At 43.6% G+C, this 15,362-nt stretch overlaps 1 protein-coding gene across 5 annotated transcripts in view; it reads right to left on the bottom strand.

Annotated features, from left to right (window-relative positions):
- The window catches only part of ATP8A1 (ATPase phospholipid transporting 8A1), a 194,740-nt gene extending 182,205 nt beyond the window's left edge, over positions 1-12,535 (bottom strand). For 4 of the 5 annotated variants that reach the window (XM_075567150.1, XM_075567179.1, XM_075567138.1 and 1 more), the window contains exons 1-2: positions 12,247-12,535; positions 10,912-11,034 (exon numbers count right to left, since the gene is read on the bottom strand). In XM_075567150.1, coding sequence (XP_075423265.1) covers positions 10,912-10,960 — 49 coding nt within the window. In that variant the 5' untranslated portion in view covers positions 10,961-11,034; positions 12,247-12,535. Of the gene's footprint in view, positions 1-10,911; positions 11,038-12,246 lie in introns of all 5 variants that reach the window. The other variant, XM_075567160.1, reaches the window with a different exon arrangement.
- Positions 12,536-15,362: the final 2,827 nt, after the last annotated feature.

Raw genomic sequence — 15,362 nt, 5'->3', positions numbered from 1 at the left:
TCAGACTTACAGGTCTGTATTTCTCCAGTTGTGATCTAGCTCCCTTTTTAAATATATACCACATCTGCTTTACGCCAATATTATGGTACTGAGTCTGTGGTAATGGAGTCCTTGAAAATTAAATGTAATGGTTTCGCTATTACTGAACTTATCTCCTTAAGAACTGTTAGATGTATGCCATCGGGGCCAGGTGCCTTATTTACTTTAATTTTATTAAGTCGCCTATGAACTTCCTCCGTTAACCAATTGTTCGATAATAGAGGTTGTGGCTTCTTCCTACGGCACTACTATTTAAATTGATTCTTCCCTGGTAAAGGCAAATAATTTGTTTAATACCTCTGCTTTTTCCTTACGTCCAATAATCTACCTGCCCATCTCACACTGAAAGGGACCTATATTTTCTTCTCATTTTTTTGTCATTGAGGTACTTCAAGAACTTTTTAGGGTTGATCTTACTTTCTATTGTAATTCTTTTTTTCAAATGTATTAAAACCTGCCTTTCTAAAGTGTAAGGTCTTTGTTGAACACAACTAATCTGTTTTTTTTATATTTTAAATAAACTGAGACCATATTATTATCACCAAAGCTCAGTCCTTATGACATTGTGACAATTGCAAGGATCATCTTTGGAGGCATTGGAAGGAAGACTAAAGGAATTATTTTTCCAGTGGGCCCCCATGTACAATATTCCCTCATGTGCCTTCAGATAATTCCAAACAGGTTTCTGGTGACCCCTCAGCCTTGACATCATCAAAAGTGTCAAGCACTAAACCAAGCTGTAAAACAGTCTTTTTGAAGTAATTAACGTTTGTCTGCTCTGAATGGGCAAAAAAAATCTAAATATCTTTAGCAAGAAATCTAGGCCCCTTTGTAAAAGACGTGCGAATGATCTACGGTCTTATAGTAGTAACCTACTATATAACCTCTTAGATTTTCTAAGGTGATCAAAAACTGTGCCAAAACAAGGAAGACCCTTTAAATGGCATGGTATATTGACGGCCCTATCAAAGAGTAGTTTGTTATCTGTGGCTTAAGCCAGAGCACTCCGACTGCTACTGAAGGAGTCATTGCTGAAAGCTTCACTAGATCAAAGGAAAATTCACAAAGGAACTCCACACCCAAGCTCAAAGCATCAAATTGTGCTTGTATTTTTGTTGTTGCAACACATCCTTTTTAAAGTCGACTTTCAGGGTCATAAGCCACGCTTTAAAACGCATGAGAAATAAAGGCAGAGGATAAAGCAGACTTTGCATGCTGCTCCTGATTTTAAGTGTAACAGGGTATGTCCAAACCGTGCCTGTTCCTCTCCACCCAGTGTATCTGCTTTGTAAGCCCTGTTAAGATCCAGGCATTAGCAGGTTAATCTGTGGGCCCTTGACCCCCCTTCCTGCTTCCCCAGAAAGTGAAAGACTGGTGTTTCATGGCCTGTGTACAACCACTTGTAGGTGGCTACAGTCCATGAGCCCGCCCCTTCTGGAAGTTTCTAAGGGGAGTAGGCTAAAGTTAGAGCATTCCTTCCCAGCTCCTCATGGAGTGAGGAGGTGAGGCGTCTTCCTCTCCCCCTGGGAGAGAGAGGATGGAGGAGTGAGTCTCTGCCTGATCCCTGGCTTGGGTGAAGGAGGGATGAAGCAGGTGGTAACTATGAGTCTTCCCCATTGCGGGGAAAGCATGTTCACTTGACAAGCTAGTCAAGGCCACATGAAGCAGTGGAAGTAAGCAAAGTCCAGAAGTCCTTAGGGGTATGCAGAGAACTGTGCTGCTAAGCTGTATGCTGTAAATAAAGACCCTGCTGCAATTATACTTCAGCCTATGGTGTCAGTTCTGGGCTGAGAGAAGGTATGTGTGTAGTGGTGGGTGCCGACGCCTACACTGTGGGAGCCATCACTACTGGAGGAGCTGAAACACCATGAAAAATCCAGAGTCCTGTGAACCAGTCCTGTCCAAGTCTCATAACATCCAAGTCTCCAAGTCTCAATAACACCCTGCAGACAACTCAGACCTCCTGCGAACCAACAAGTGAAGCACCAAACAGCGAGGTAAAACGCTCCCTTGTCAGATACTGGCCTCTAAGTGAGGTAGAGGGGGGGGGGGGAAGAAGACACGGGATCTCAGAAGCATCAGTTCTCTTTATGAGGTCCCTGAATGCCAACGGAATGGTGGTGTGTTTTGAGAGATTGGACAGATTGCAGAATACACTGAGAATATTTTCCCATGATTTGCATTTTAATATTTAAATAGATACATATACTTTAATCTTTTTGGTACTGAAAATTGTCAGGCTTTTCCCAATGTTTATTGAACATATATTTTACTACTTCATTAATAGGAAATAATGATCCTGTTACAGGGTAATGCTGCCCTGGAGAAACGATCACCTGTGTTCAACTGAAGGTACTGTAGGACAAAATACATTAAGGAGGGGCTTCTGTAGGTATGGTATCTAGTGACATCTACTAAAAATAACGTGCCCTATTAAGAGGGAAAGGAGATCAGAACTCACGTTTGTGTTGCTGCAGATATAGTAGAAATATACATGCATTGAAGGAGGCAAGAAAAAAAAAAATAAGGGGTTTGCAACTCGCACCTCGTAGGTTGGAAGGTGTGATCTTAGGCCACGTCCATGTTTAGTGCTTGCAGGCGGAGGCACGCTTCCGCTCGGCACTGAGCCCCTACAGCGGCAATGAGCGGCTTTAGTAGGGGCTTGCCTACGCTTCCGGAAGCATAGGTCTTAGGGAAATTTTACATTTTCCCGCTTGCCGGCGCACAGGGCCGGTCACGTGAGTGGTTCGCCCAATGAGGGCGAACCAGCTCTGACTTGACTGGCCCGCCCGCCGACACGCCCCCGGACGGAGCGCTAAGGCCAGGGAAAGCATCCGCTTTCCCTGAGCCTCAGCGCGCCAGCAGGAACCCTGGCCGAGGCCTTAGAGTTGGGTTACATGCTGTCATTTGATATAAAGTAGCATAGTATAATGTTTATTTACACCAAGACGCATGTTTGTTTGTGCTTGTCCTGACAACATTACCAATATATATTAATAGCTGTTGATGATGTGAGCAGGCTATTTAAAGTACCAGTTCATGTTTGGGACAGCTCACTGAAAATGAATATGCTGCAGTAAAATGTAATACTTTGTGCATCTATCAGCTTTTAATCAGCTAAACTCCCTAATATTTATTTTCAACTTCTGTTTAGAGACCCAAACACTTGGAAATTACATGAAAAACATGATACTTCGCACGGTCCATAAATTATGTTAAATAGAACAATGTAACTACAGCACGTTAACACATCACCTTCTCTACCATATTAACAGTTATTCTATCATTTGAGTTATGTTTTATATGTTTGCATCTTTCCACAATCTCTTGTTAATGATACAATACCTCCTAGTCCTAAAATGAACCAGTAGCAGCTTCGAAGTGCACCTGTGTGCTTTCTTCCCTTTAAAAAGGCAAACTTTGTAACCATTGTAAAATTAAACTCAAGTGGGATTTGGTTTCTTCCAGGCACAGCCTTGCGTGTAACCTCACTTTGGGCTTAGTCCAGGAGTCCTCCAAGGAGGGGTGTGTGAAGCACAGCAATCCAGGGTAAGCAGGGAGAACAGCACACCAGCAGTAAAAATGAATAAATTTATTGCAGAGTGAACAAGGGAGACATTCAAAAATAGGGCAAAAAAAAGCAACTCTGACGTGTTTCGGGACGAGCCCTTTGTCAAAGAGTAAGTCAGTTTGGGCTTAGTAGGGCCTTGCTCAGGCAAAGTATCAGCCACACTACCACTTCCCTGCCTTTTGTCGACTAGTCCTCTGAAAGGTGCCTAAAAATAAAATGGAGGCAATATTTGACTGACAAGAGACTCAGACCCTGAGAGACATGGCTCACAAGAAAGAAAAAAAAATGTTTAAGAAAATATTCCTTTACAAAACTGTATTTAATGTTAACTTACGTTTTAAAAAACAAATTAAAAAAAGTGTGTATAGATATATTTTTTTACCCCTTGGCTACACGGGACTGTCCCATTAACCCCCCTCACTGGCAAAGGACTAGCAACTAATTATAATGCGTTGCCACTTACAGGGAAATGTTATGATTCCTGGGGAAATTGGACTCCTGACCAGGAACACATTTCAAACAAACACCGGGACATCCCTGAAAACACCAGCACATCTAAAATAAAAAAAAAATGTTTTAAAGTGAGCTGGAGCTCTGAGTGCAGCAGAGGGACCATAGAGATGGAAGAGGAGACTCCAGAACCGCTTCAATGGAACAGATAGTAGTGATGGGCTCCAGAGCAAGGTACGTTGAGTGTAAACCCTGGTGCTGGCTGTGGGCTGAAGAGCAAGGTAGAGACAATCACCCCTCCCCCTTGTCATCCCTTGTCCAGCACTGCCCCCAGTTATCCCCCCCCCCCCCCCTTGCGTCTGGTTACATACTCTGGGTCAGTGTGTAGTGCAGTCTGGTTATATACTCTGGGTCAGTGTATACATGAAATATAACAAGACTTATGGTGCACCTCTGTGGCACACAGCGCTTTGTGCGGCCTACCGCACATAATTAGTACTCCACCACCATATCAAAATGCCCTCCCGCCAAAGTCCTGGCTACACCCCATGATATATTTATTATAGATCACCATGATGTGATGGGACTAGCACTTGCAGGACATTCACTTTTTAAGTTAGCCGGACCATAGGGGAGACAGAGACTCACGCACACGGACTGCAGCAGCTCTATTACATGCAGAACAACAGATAGAAATAGAAAGCAGGAAATCACACAGGCGTCTCTTGCCCTCCTACAAGTTAAAACTCCTGATCTATCTACTTCTCGTCGCCTTTTAAACACGGAAATTTGATCTCTTGAACAGGAAAAAACAGGAAATCTGAAATTTGAATGGTTGCTCGTCCCTCTGGCATTAAAGTGATTGAACTCAGTCAGTACTCTTGCACAGAGAGATGTAGAAAGTGCATATGTATTTATAGTTACAAGATGACATTTACAAAAGTTCTGTGTATGTGCATGGTCCAGGAAGGGACAAACGTGTTCAAAATATATGTATTTTTTCATTTGAAAGAAAGCAATCAATATTAATAGCAGGAGAAAGATTAATCATCAGAAATCCCTGAAATGCTTCAACATCTACTGTAATCTGTGGCATTTCTATCACTGCGAAGAGCTCAGTGATAACCATGAATTTGTTGATTTTAGGTACTCTATTCTGGAAATATATATTATGCATATTTATATACATCTAAAAGTAATTATGGCGGCCACTCCCTCAATTAACAATGAAGTGGCCCTTGATCAATATACTTTTGAGAGCCTCTGACTTGGACAATGTAAATTTTTATTAAATCTTAATCAGTTGGAGGATGCTCTAGCAACTAGGGGGTTAAAATACACCAGCCACAACAAGCAATGAATGATGATCAGAAGCATGTAGCTATAGTTGGGATTAGCTGCAGTGGGGAGGCGGGGACTAGAAACGCCATTTTAACTTGTTTGCTTTTCTTAATTAAATATCATGGTTCAAATTCATATGTATTTGCCAACTGCTTTAAAAAGGTTATTCTTACAGAGACTATTGTGTACACAGTGCTACACCATATGCCAAACAGTACTATTGATCCTGTCACTGCCAGGAAGCCTGCAACACAATAGCCCTAGACCTGCAAAGTGGGAACACACGGGAAGGCATTGTTAGACGCATGAAATAAAATAAATATATAAAAACCATTCACAAAAGTAGCAAAACCTGGGCATTCCGCACCTGCAATAAAGTAACAAATAAAAAAAATGGCTACATAACTTGTGTATACCTTATAGAGAGAGTACAACTTGCCCAGAACGTTGCAGAAATTGAATGGATGTTTTGCTATTCTGGAGATATTTTCACAACGCCAATGACAAAGTTTGAAAATACTTTAAGAGTTCACTTGCGTAACAAAAAGAAAAAAATGTGAAGCTTTCGAGACTGCAAATTTCTTAGAGTGATTGTGTAAACTTTGAGAGCATGCAAATATGCAGAAACAATGTGCCCGGATACGTGCAAAGCGAACTGGGCCAATGGTATGCATCACAAGGCTAAATCACTGGAGTGTAACAGCGAAGGTTTTCACTCTTCACCCAGCGTCTATACATTTTAAGAGGAAGTCCCAGGCAACAAGTTAGTCACCTGATGACTATTGAGTCTGGACTTTCCCCACATTCACTTTCCTTAAAAAAATAAAAAAATACAAAACACAAAAAAAATTACATTGTAGCAATGAAATAGTTTTCCTTAAACTAATCTAACCATACTAAAGAAAAGGATTTGCTTGTGTCTCTGGAAATTGACAAATGACATTACTTCAGGGTTTCTGGATGGGGGGTATTTCTTAATGTTTACAAAACAAACTTGAAAAAAATATTTAATACTACTTGTAGCTGTCACACCCTTTTTTTTATTTTTTTCTTTTAAAAAAAAATGTATCACCCATCCAGATGTAACCCAATCATGTCACTTCTGTTAGTGCACTTTGATCCTTCAGGGGTTACATCTCTAAAAACAGAGAACCCCTCCTCTTCTGGATTTAGTGATGCCGGAGGGGCCTTTAACACACTGCATAGCGATGTATGCATGTGTCTGGCAGAGAAGCAGTCACATAAGCATCAGTTGCTGCTGGCAGTGAGATGGAATAAATCCAGAATGTACAGTAGGCCAACGAAGGGGCCAGCTTGTCTGGTACGTCTCTTCCACTTTGTGTTTCTATTAGTAACCCGCCATTCGCATCCAAAAAGGTTATTTTGTGGCATCGACAAACCAAACAGAACATAACCATTCCGATCATTTTTTTCTTTGCCCTTTATCCACTTATATCTCCTTATACTCCTTGGTGCTGTCCGTTACAGGATACAGACATACAGTATACGACTATGCATGCGTGAGCACGTCGCAAGCCTAGAAAGCAGTTACTGAATATAGGAAGTTCCAGTCAGAAGACTGCAATATAATGGAACAAGGAGATTCATTTGAATCTAAAGGAAATGAGGGTGGTAGGGCAAGAAGAAATCTGTGTCGCTTACAATAAAGCAGAGCAGCTTCTCTTTCCTAGCCAGCACACAGTGACATACTGAGCTGTGAGAAGGAAGCACAAAAGCATACAGTGGGTGTTTTTCAGGATGAAGGCATTTGAAGTGCCCAATAGAAAGAGGTCAAGAGATGTTCAGCTCAAAACTGTTGTGACATAGGATTGCGGAAAATGAAAACAAAAGCATGCCTAACGAACAGAATATTGCTATATTTTTAGATTTTATTGGGCCAATGTACCAAAAGATACAAATTAGCATATTGCAATAGGAGTGACACTGCTAACTCATGTTAGTCATGTTACATACTTCATATTATACAGTGTCATTCAGACACAATATATCTTAATTCTCCTTTATTGTACGCTGCTGCAAAACCAACACCAACTATACAAATAAAAAAAGTCAAACTAATCCAAGCAAGAAAATATCATGATGCACAAGAAAAAAAACAATTCTTTAAGATTATACAATAAAGCAGAGACGCACCTACATGCATTTCTTAATGCTGCAGCAATCTCTCTAAAGGAAATATATGATCAGGTGATTCTGATGGACTATATTAATAGAATGATTCATGTTTACATGCAGAGTATAATGTATTGCCTTCAGCCTGCTGTAATACCCTGGTTCTCCTTATCCAGAATGCTCTTTACGGCCACCACTCAAATCAGTCACGTGATGTAAACAAATGTTTGAGCGCCTGTCGGATGAAAACATGTTCCACAGATTGTTAATATCAGAGGATGAGAATGCAGCACTAAAAGCTAACCAAGTCAACAGAATTCATCCATTCTCTGCTGGAGGAAACTAGAAAGTATTGCAGATCTCCACCTGACCTGCATCTAAATTTGCTATGTAGTCACAAGGCACAGCAATGTCTGGCAGTGTGCAGTAGTGGCCTTCAACAAAGTTTTAAAGGAAAGTCACTGCTGGCTTCTCTAGCACTGAAACAGACGTATACAAACACCACTATTCAAGTATCCACACTGCAAAACTGGCCTGAGAGAATGGCACATTGGTGAGAATGCTGAATTTGGAGGTGGAATCCAGTTCAAAGCCCAGTGTCAGCGCCAACATTAGAATGCAAGAATTCAGGGAAGGGGCTCATTGTGTTTGCTGTACAGCACTGCATCTTGTCAGCACTGCATATGAATTATATAACGTTTTGTCATTTTTATTATCAAAACCAGATGCTTTGATAAAAGGAACCCGAAGAGTACATTGACCTAGTTATCCAAAATATATACTCTGCATGTTTCTAGAGAACCTGCAAACGTGGGAGATGGCGTCTAAGCACCATTTTGCTTTTGAACCCCTCAACACCAACGTATTTTGCTTACCCTGAAGCTCTAGTGCAGCGGTGCTCAACTCTAGTCCTCAAGACAGGTTTCAAAGATATCCCAGCTTCAGCACAGGTGTCTAGTGACTCAGTGGAAAACCGATCTACCTGTGCTAAAGCAGGGATAGCCTTAAAACCTTTGGGTGTCTTGAGGACTGGAGTTGAGCACCCCTGCTCAGTAAGTGACATTTGGAGTGGTTATACATGAGGCATATTGGCAAATAAAAGAATACAGAGCAATTTTTTTTTTCATCTCTATTCTCACACATCATGTATCCACCATGTTAGAAGTATAATTTACATGGTGTGTCCAAGAACCTTATGCCAAATCCATCAAACGTGTTACGTCTGACAATATATACTATGAAGTCATTATTCATTGTTAGACTATATGCAGCCTGCTTGATATACAGTACTGTACCTTTGCAGAGGTGCCATAGAAGTCTCCACATAAAAGTAAACAGCAAAATGCCTACTAAAGGAAAGGAAGGAAATTCAAATGCTTCAGGACGTATAAAGAAAAACATGTTGACCATTTTTGAGGAAACTATCTGAACTTCCCACTATTTTAAATGTGCACGTTAAACATTTCACAGTGTTTAGTCTATGGACTAAAAGGCTGGCAGTTTTACACGTAGATTTAATTTCAGACTGAATCGCAATATCTCAATAAATACCAATACACTTAATAACCAGTGAACGCAACATTGCCTCTGCCTTTAGCAACACAGTCAGGCATCATGTTTTTCAGGGGTTCGCCGGGTAGCCAGCAGCTCTGGCCCTTGTCCTGAATTTGTGTGGCGCAGGTTAATGCAAAGTCTCTCAGATCATCTCTTCTTATACTGATCACCTGCTGGTCTCCAGGGTCTGTATTCATTGCTCCACCTTGCCCTCCCATCCTCTCCTACATTTCCACGCTCACACTCTTGTCAGTTCAGGCAAGAACATGGGTCAGAGGGGCCTCTCTGGCAGTGAAGGCGTTAGATGTAACGGACTAGTCATTCCTCCTCTACCCATGTTTGTTAAGAGACCTGTGGGTGCAGCTGTCCCTGCACTGCGACACACAATAATAGGATCAGAAATTAACCTATTAAGTGCCAGGTGAACTCTCCAGCACCCTGTTAAAGGATACCATACACCACGGTTGAACATCACATTCAAGTATAGTATATACAAATAGGGGGGAAACCCTTAGATATTGAGTACCCCATTTTGAATGCATTCTAATATTTTGAAATTGCTCCTAAGATTTCATAACATGTATTTCTAGAGTGCAGCCATTATTCCGTATTAAAATAAAAAAAATAAAAAATTGTTACTTCATGCGCCGCACCCAAAAAATGTTTTGGGAATACAAACAGCTATTGCGGGAGTGTTAAAACATAACAGAAAGGAAAGACACACTGCAGAAAGCATACAGGATCTTAAAAGCATAAAAAGTATAAGTATTTACACATATGAAAAATATTCAGCGCTAAATCTAGAATAAAATAAGTGCAATTCATTAATATAAATATAAATTATTTAAAATCACAATCATTAATATAGCATGTGAATATGAATGTCCTACCTGCTTAATAATAGATCAGCTCTAAATAGCCAATTGTGGATGGTTCATTATGGAAACAGGAATATTGTAATAGGAGTAGTGAGCAGCTTCTAATTGGACATAACCAAATCCCCAAAATTAGAGGATGAAAATAAGAAAGAAGGGACTAAAAAGTAGGGGTTTTTTTTGCTGCCGTTAAAGTTGTGTTCAGGTTAAACAATGCACACAAATAGATTTACCAATTTGGCCCCATTATAACAACTGAAATCTTTGCTAACCGCACTTTTCAAAAAAGTAGTTTCACAGCAAGACATTCTTTTTTACATTTATTGTAGAAATCCGGACGCAGAAGTACAACAAATGTAAAAAAAAAAAATAATAATTATGTTTTGCTGTGAGACTTTTTGAAAAGTGCTGCTATCGAGGATTTGAGTTGTTAAATCGATTGAAATGGCGGAGTGGAAGTCCTAGTCATACTTCAAAGACCAGCACCAACAGAAAATCAAGAAGAAATATGATCATCAAATAAGAAGTGCAGTGAGACCATATATACACATCTAATCACCATTGCTCAATGTGTTGATGTTGGGCACCTCATCATTTTTACCTACTATGGCAAATACAGCAACTCGCCCACCACTGCAGGCATCATAGATGTTCCCAAACACTTCTACATAAGAGAACACATTGCCTTACAGGAAGGCTATAATACTGTACAGAAATAAACAGTGCAGTGTTCCAGGGAGCTGGCTCCCCCCTACCTTTGGTCACTTCATTTGGAACCAACACAGGACAAGGCACAAACACTATATGTAGCAGTATTTAACATCCCTAACCCATCCTTACTTAACCCTGTAGCTGCCAGAGGGGCTTGCAACATAACTAAATGGCCTCTAAAAGAATTATTTGTACAGGCGTTAACATGATCCATCCCAGCTCACAGAGCACACTCACCGCCAGCCCTGGAGCGGATGTCTGACACGGTGGTCTGTACAGTAGACATGTTGCTGGATGCTGGTGGGTGCCAATCCTGGCACTCAGCGCCGCCGTTCTGGTAACACCCAAAACCTGCTATCCCTGCTGAGCCAGACCCCACAAAAAAAAATAATAATCAAGAGACAAAATCAAAGTATAAAAGATGAGATTAAATGACTGAAGGGTGGGGGGGGAGGGGGCTGGCCTATATATGGTGTGAAGCCATATACCCCATGATGAAGATTTTAGTCCAATTCATTTGAATAGAGCTGAACTCTTTCTTAGCATGGGGATGATATTTTCAGATCATATGAAATAAGGGCAGCTGAAAGGAGAGTGGGAAGAGTGCCCTTACACACAGGGAATGGAATGAAGGATATCTATAAAGGGGTTAAGGAAATAGAAGATATGGATAATGAGGAAGAGAGGGAAATGATAAATTAGGGCTATGCATAGGAGAACTAAAGAATTAGACAGCACTGATAAGATAAGAAAGAAGTGTGAGAAAGACAGTGGGAGGAGAGTGAAGGGTAGATATTGGCAGAAGTGTGAAGATGTGAATGAGGTAAACTGGGTGCTGATGAGGGTATGCAGATGGGCTATAATAGCAAAGTGAATGGTAACTGCACTTAAGTGCCGAAAAAGGATGCAGGAGGCACTGGACCGGTTTTCAAAAGGCTGGGAGGAAAAGGGGGATTGAATTGAAATGACAGGAGGCAGGATGAAGGGAGGAGAGGAAGTGATTGAATGGGAATGAGAAGATAGATAGAATGGGAATGAAAGGAGAGTGCTGAATGGAGAAAAGGAGAGGGTGTGCTGGGTGATGCCCCGAAGAGGGGAGTGCTGGGTGATGCCCCGAAGAGGGGTGTGCAGGGTGATGCCCCGAAGAGGGGTGTGCAGGGTGATGCCCCGAAGTGGGGTGTGCAGGGTGATGCCCAGAAGAGGGGTGTGCAGGGTGATGCCCAGAAGAGGGGTGTGCAGGGTGATGCCCAGAAGAGGGGTGTGCAGGGTGATGCCCAGAAGAGGGGTGTGCAGGGTGATGCCCAGAAGAGGGGTGTGCCGGGTGATGCCCAGAAGAGTTTGAAAGGAGGAGGGTAGGTTGGTGCAATTATTATAACGTGTAATAATAGATCAAAGGAGGGTGTAAAAAGATCACCAGGGGAAAGAAAGGGATACAGACGATGAGATAGATGAGTGAAGGTGATCAGTTGAAGCGACAGATGATCACAAAGTGTAAAATATACGGAGATAAAAGGAGCAGAGATCATCACGGGGAGGGAGGGTGTGTGTAACGCATAGTGTAGTCTCGGGGACCTGTAAGAGGAGCAGGGCCGGTTGCTGGAGGCTAGGCGCAGGAGCAGGCGGCGGGTTTTCACACAGATCACCGTGTCCTGACTTCACACCGAGCGCCCCATCCGCACCGGCCGGCGGGAGCGGCTTCTCTGCGGAGCACAGGCTGATCTTTGCTTGTATAGTTTATATGTATATATAGCTCGTGACGCAGGTGTATAGAGATTAAGATGAATCCTCCACCACACACACACACACACCCCCCTCCCCCCGGTTTGATATCCCCACACAAAATGACCCAAGCAGCTCAACAACCCGCAGTTCAACTGAAGCGCAGCTAGAGCTGCCCGCCCGCTCTCTGCTATGGAAGGTACCACCCAGCAGAGGACGGGGGGCGCACAGCCACAGGATTTCACTGTTCATTACAATTAAACCGTCAGAAGAGTACACTAATACCAATGACCTCATTTTATATAGTGTGTATTCAATACTGATAGTCTTTAAAGCCAGCAGGGTCAAAGTACACAGCGAGGCAGATTCGTATTCACCGCACGACCTCCCGCAGATTGACATCAGAGTGGAATCTCCCGCCGCTGAGCAGCAGCCTTCTTTTTCACAGAGGAGAGTGTGAGAGTGACATGCTCTCTCATTCAGTGTGTTTCTCACAGAGGAGGTGAGTGTGAGAGTGACATGCTCTCTCATTCAGTGTGTTTCTCACAGAGGAGGAGAGTGTGACAGTGACATCCTGTCTCATTCAGTGTGTTTCTCACAGAGGAGGTGAGTGTGAGAGTGACATGCTCTCTCATTCAGTGTGTTTCTCACAGAGGAGGAGAGTGTGAGAGTGACATGCTGTCTCATTCAGTGTGTTTCTCACAGAGGAGGTGAGTGTGAGAGTGACATGCTCTCTCATTCAGTGTGTTTCTCACAGAGGAGGAGAGTGTGAGAGTGACATGCTGTCTCATTCAGTGTGTTTCTCACAGAGGAGAGTGTGACAGTGACATGCTCTCTCATTCAGTGTGTTTCTCACAGAGAAGGAGAGTGTGAGAGTGACATGCTGTCTCATTCAGTGTGTTTCTCACAGAGGAGGAGAGTGTGGCAGTGACATGCTGTCTCATTCAGTGTGTTTCTCACAGAGGAGGAGAGTGTGAGAGTGGCATGCTCTCTCATTCAGTGTGTTTCTCACAGAGGAGGAGAGTGTGAGAGTGGCATGCTCTCTCATTCAGTGTGTTTCTCACAGAGGAGGAGAGTGTGAGAGTGGCATGCTCTCTCATTCAGTGTGTTTCTCACAGAGGAGGAGAGTGTGACAGTGACATGCTCTCTCATTCAGTGTGTTTCTCACAGAGGAGGAGAGTGTGACAGTGACATGCTGTCTCATTCAGTGTGTTTCTCACAGAGGAGGAGAGTGTGACAGTGACATGCTGTCTCATTCAGTGTGTTTCTCACAGAGGAGGAGAGAGTGAGAGTGACATGCTGTCTCATTCAGTGTGTTTCTCACAGAGGAGGAGAGTGTGACAGTGACATGCTGTCTCATTCAGTGTGTTTCTCACAGAGGAGGAGAGTGTGACAGTGACATGCTGTCTCATTCAGTGTGTTTCTCACAGAGGAGGAGAGTGTGACAGTGACATGCTGTCTCATTCAGTGTGTTTCTCACAGAGGAGGAGAGTGTGACAGTGACATGCTGTCTCATTCAGTGTGTTTCTCACAGAGGAGGAGAGTGTGACAGTGACATGCTCTCTCATTCAGTGTGTTTCTCACAGAGGAGGAGAGTGAGAGTGACATGCTCTCTCATTCAGTGTGTTTCTCACAGAGGAGGAGAGTGTGGCACTGACATGCTCTCTCATTCAGTGTGTTTCTCACAGAGGAGGAGAGTGTGGCACTGACATGCTCTCTCATTCAGTGTGTTTCTCACAGAGGAGGAGAGTGTGGCACTGACATGCTGTCTCATTCAGTGTGTTTCTCACAGAGGAGGAGAGTGTGGCAGTGACATGCTGTCTAAGGGCTCGCTCAGACAGACCATGTCCGCGTGCTTGTGGTCGCGCCTCCGCCACGCGCTTCTGCAGCCCAGCGATCTCTGCTCGAACTGCAGGAGTGTGGTTGGGGTGTGGCGGGCGTAACGCACACGTCACGGAGCTGGTTCGCAACAGTAGCACGAAATTTCAATTTTGGTTGTGGCGGCAAAATGTTGCAGCGACAACGCTGCACTTTGCCGCTGGTGGAGTTTTCAGTTTGAAAACTCCCACCGAACAACCAGAAATTGCGACAGACGTGCGCGCGCACTTCACAACGAGGCCTGTCTGAGCGAGGCCTTATTCAGTGTGTTTCTCACAGAGGAGGAGAGTGTGGCAGTGACATGCTCTCTCATTCAGTGTGTTTCTCACAGAGGAGGAGTGTGTGAGAGTGACATGCTCTCTCATTCAGTGTATTTCTTATAGAGGAGGAGAGTGTGGCAGTGACATGTTCTCTAATTCAGTGTGTTTCTCACAGAGGAGGAGAGTCTGGCAGTGACATGTGTCAGTTTGTTTCTCACAGAGGAGGAGAGTGTGACAGTGACATGCTGTCTCATTCAGTGTATTTCTCACAGAGGAGGAGAGTGTGGCAGTGACATGTTCTCTAATTCAGTGTGTTTCTCACAGAGGAGGAGAGTCTGGCAGTGACATGTGTCAGTTTGTTTCTCACAGAGGAGGAGAGTGTGACAGTGACATGCTGTCTCATTCAGTGTATTTCTCACAGAGGAGGAGAGTGTGGCAGTGACATGCTGTCTAAGGCTGAGTCCCCAGTCAGCACTGTGGCACGCGTGCCCGGCGGGGGGGCGGCGCGTGCACAGCGCTACACCGCTGTCTGAGGGGAGAGAGAACATTTGCGATGGGAGGGGGCGTGACGGTATGTTTGCGGGGGCGTGTCCATGACGTCCCGCGGCTGGTTCGCCCTCATTGGCTGAACCGCCGGCGGGGCGTGGTCACGCCTCCGTCGCAAATGCCAATCTCAAATTCCCGTGCCTGCCTGAAAACCTGTCGTGCACTGCTGGAGAAAGGTGCGCGACAAGGTAGGAACTGGGACCGGAGGAACTGGGGGGTGGGGCTTGATCACAGTAGTAGTTAGTGGGACCGCAGCCTAAGTGCTCGCTCATACCGCTATGTCTG

The sequence above is a fragment of the Ascaphus truei genome, chromosome 1 (assembly GCF_040206685.1).
Source record: "Ascaphus truei isolate aAscTru1 chromosome 1, aAscTru1.hap1, whole genome shotgun sequence".
NCBI lineage: Eukaryota > Metazoa > Chordata > Amphibia > Anura > Ascaphidae > Ascaphus > Ascaphus truei.
This window is presented reverse-complemented; position numbering and strand designations above follow the sequence as displayed.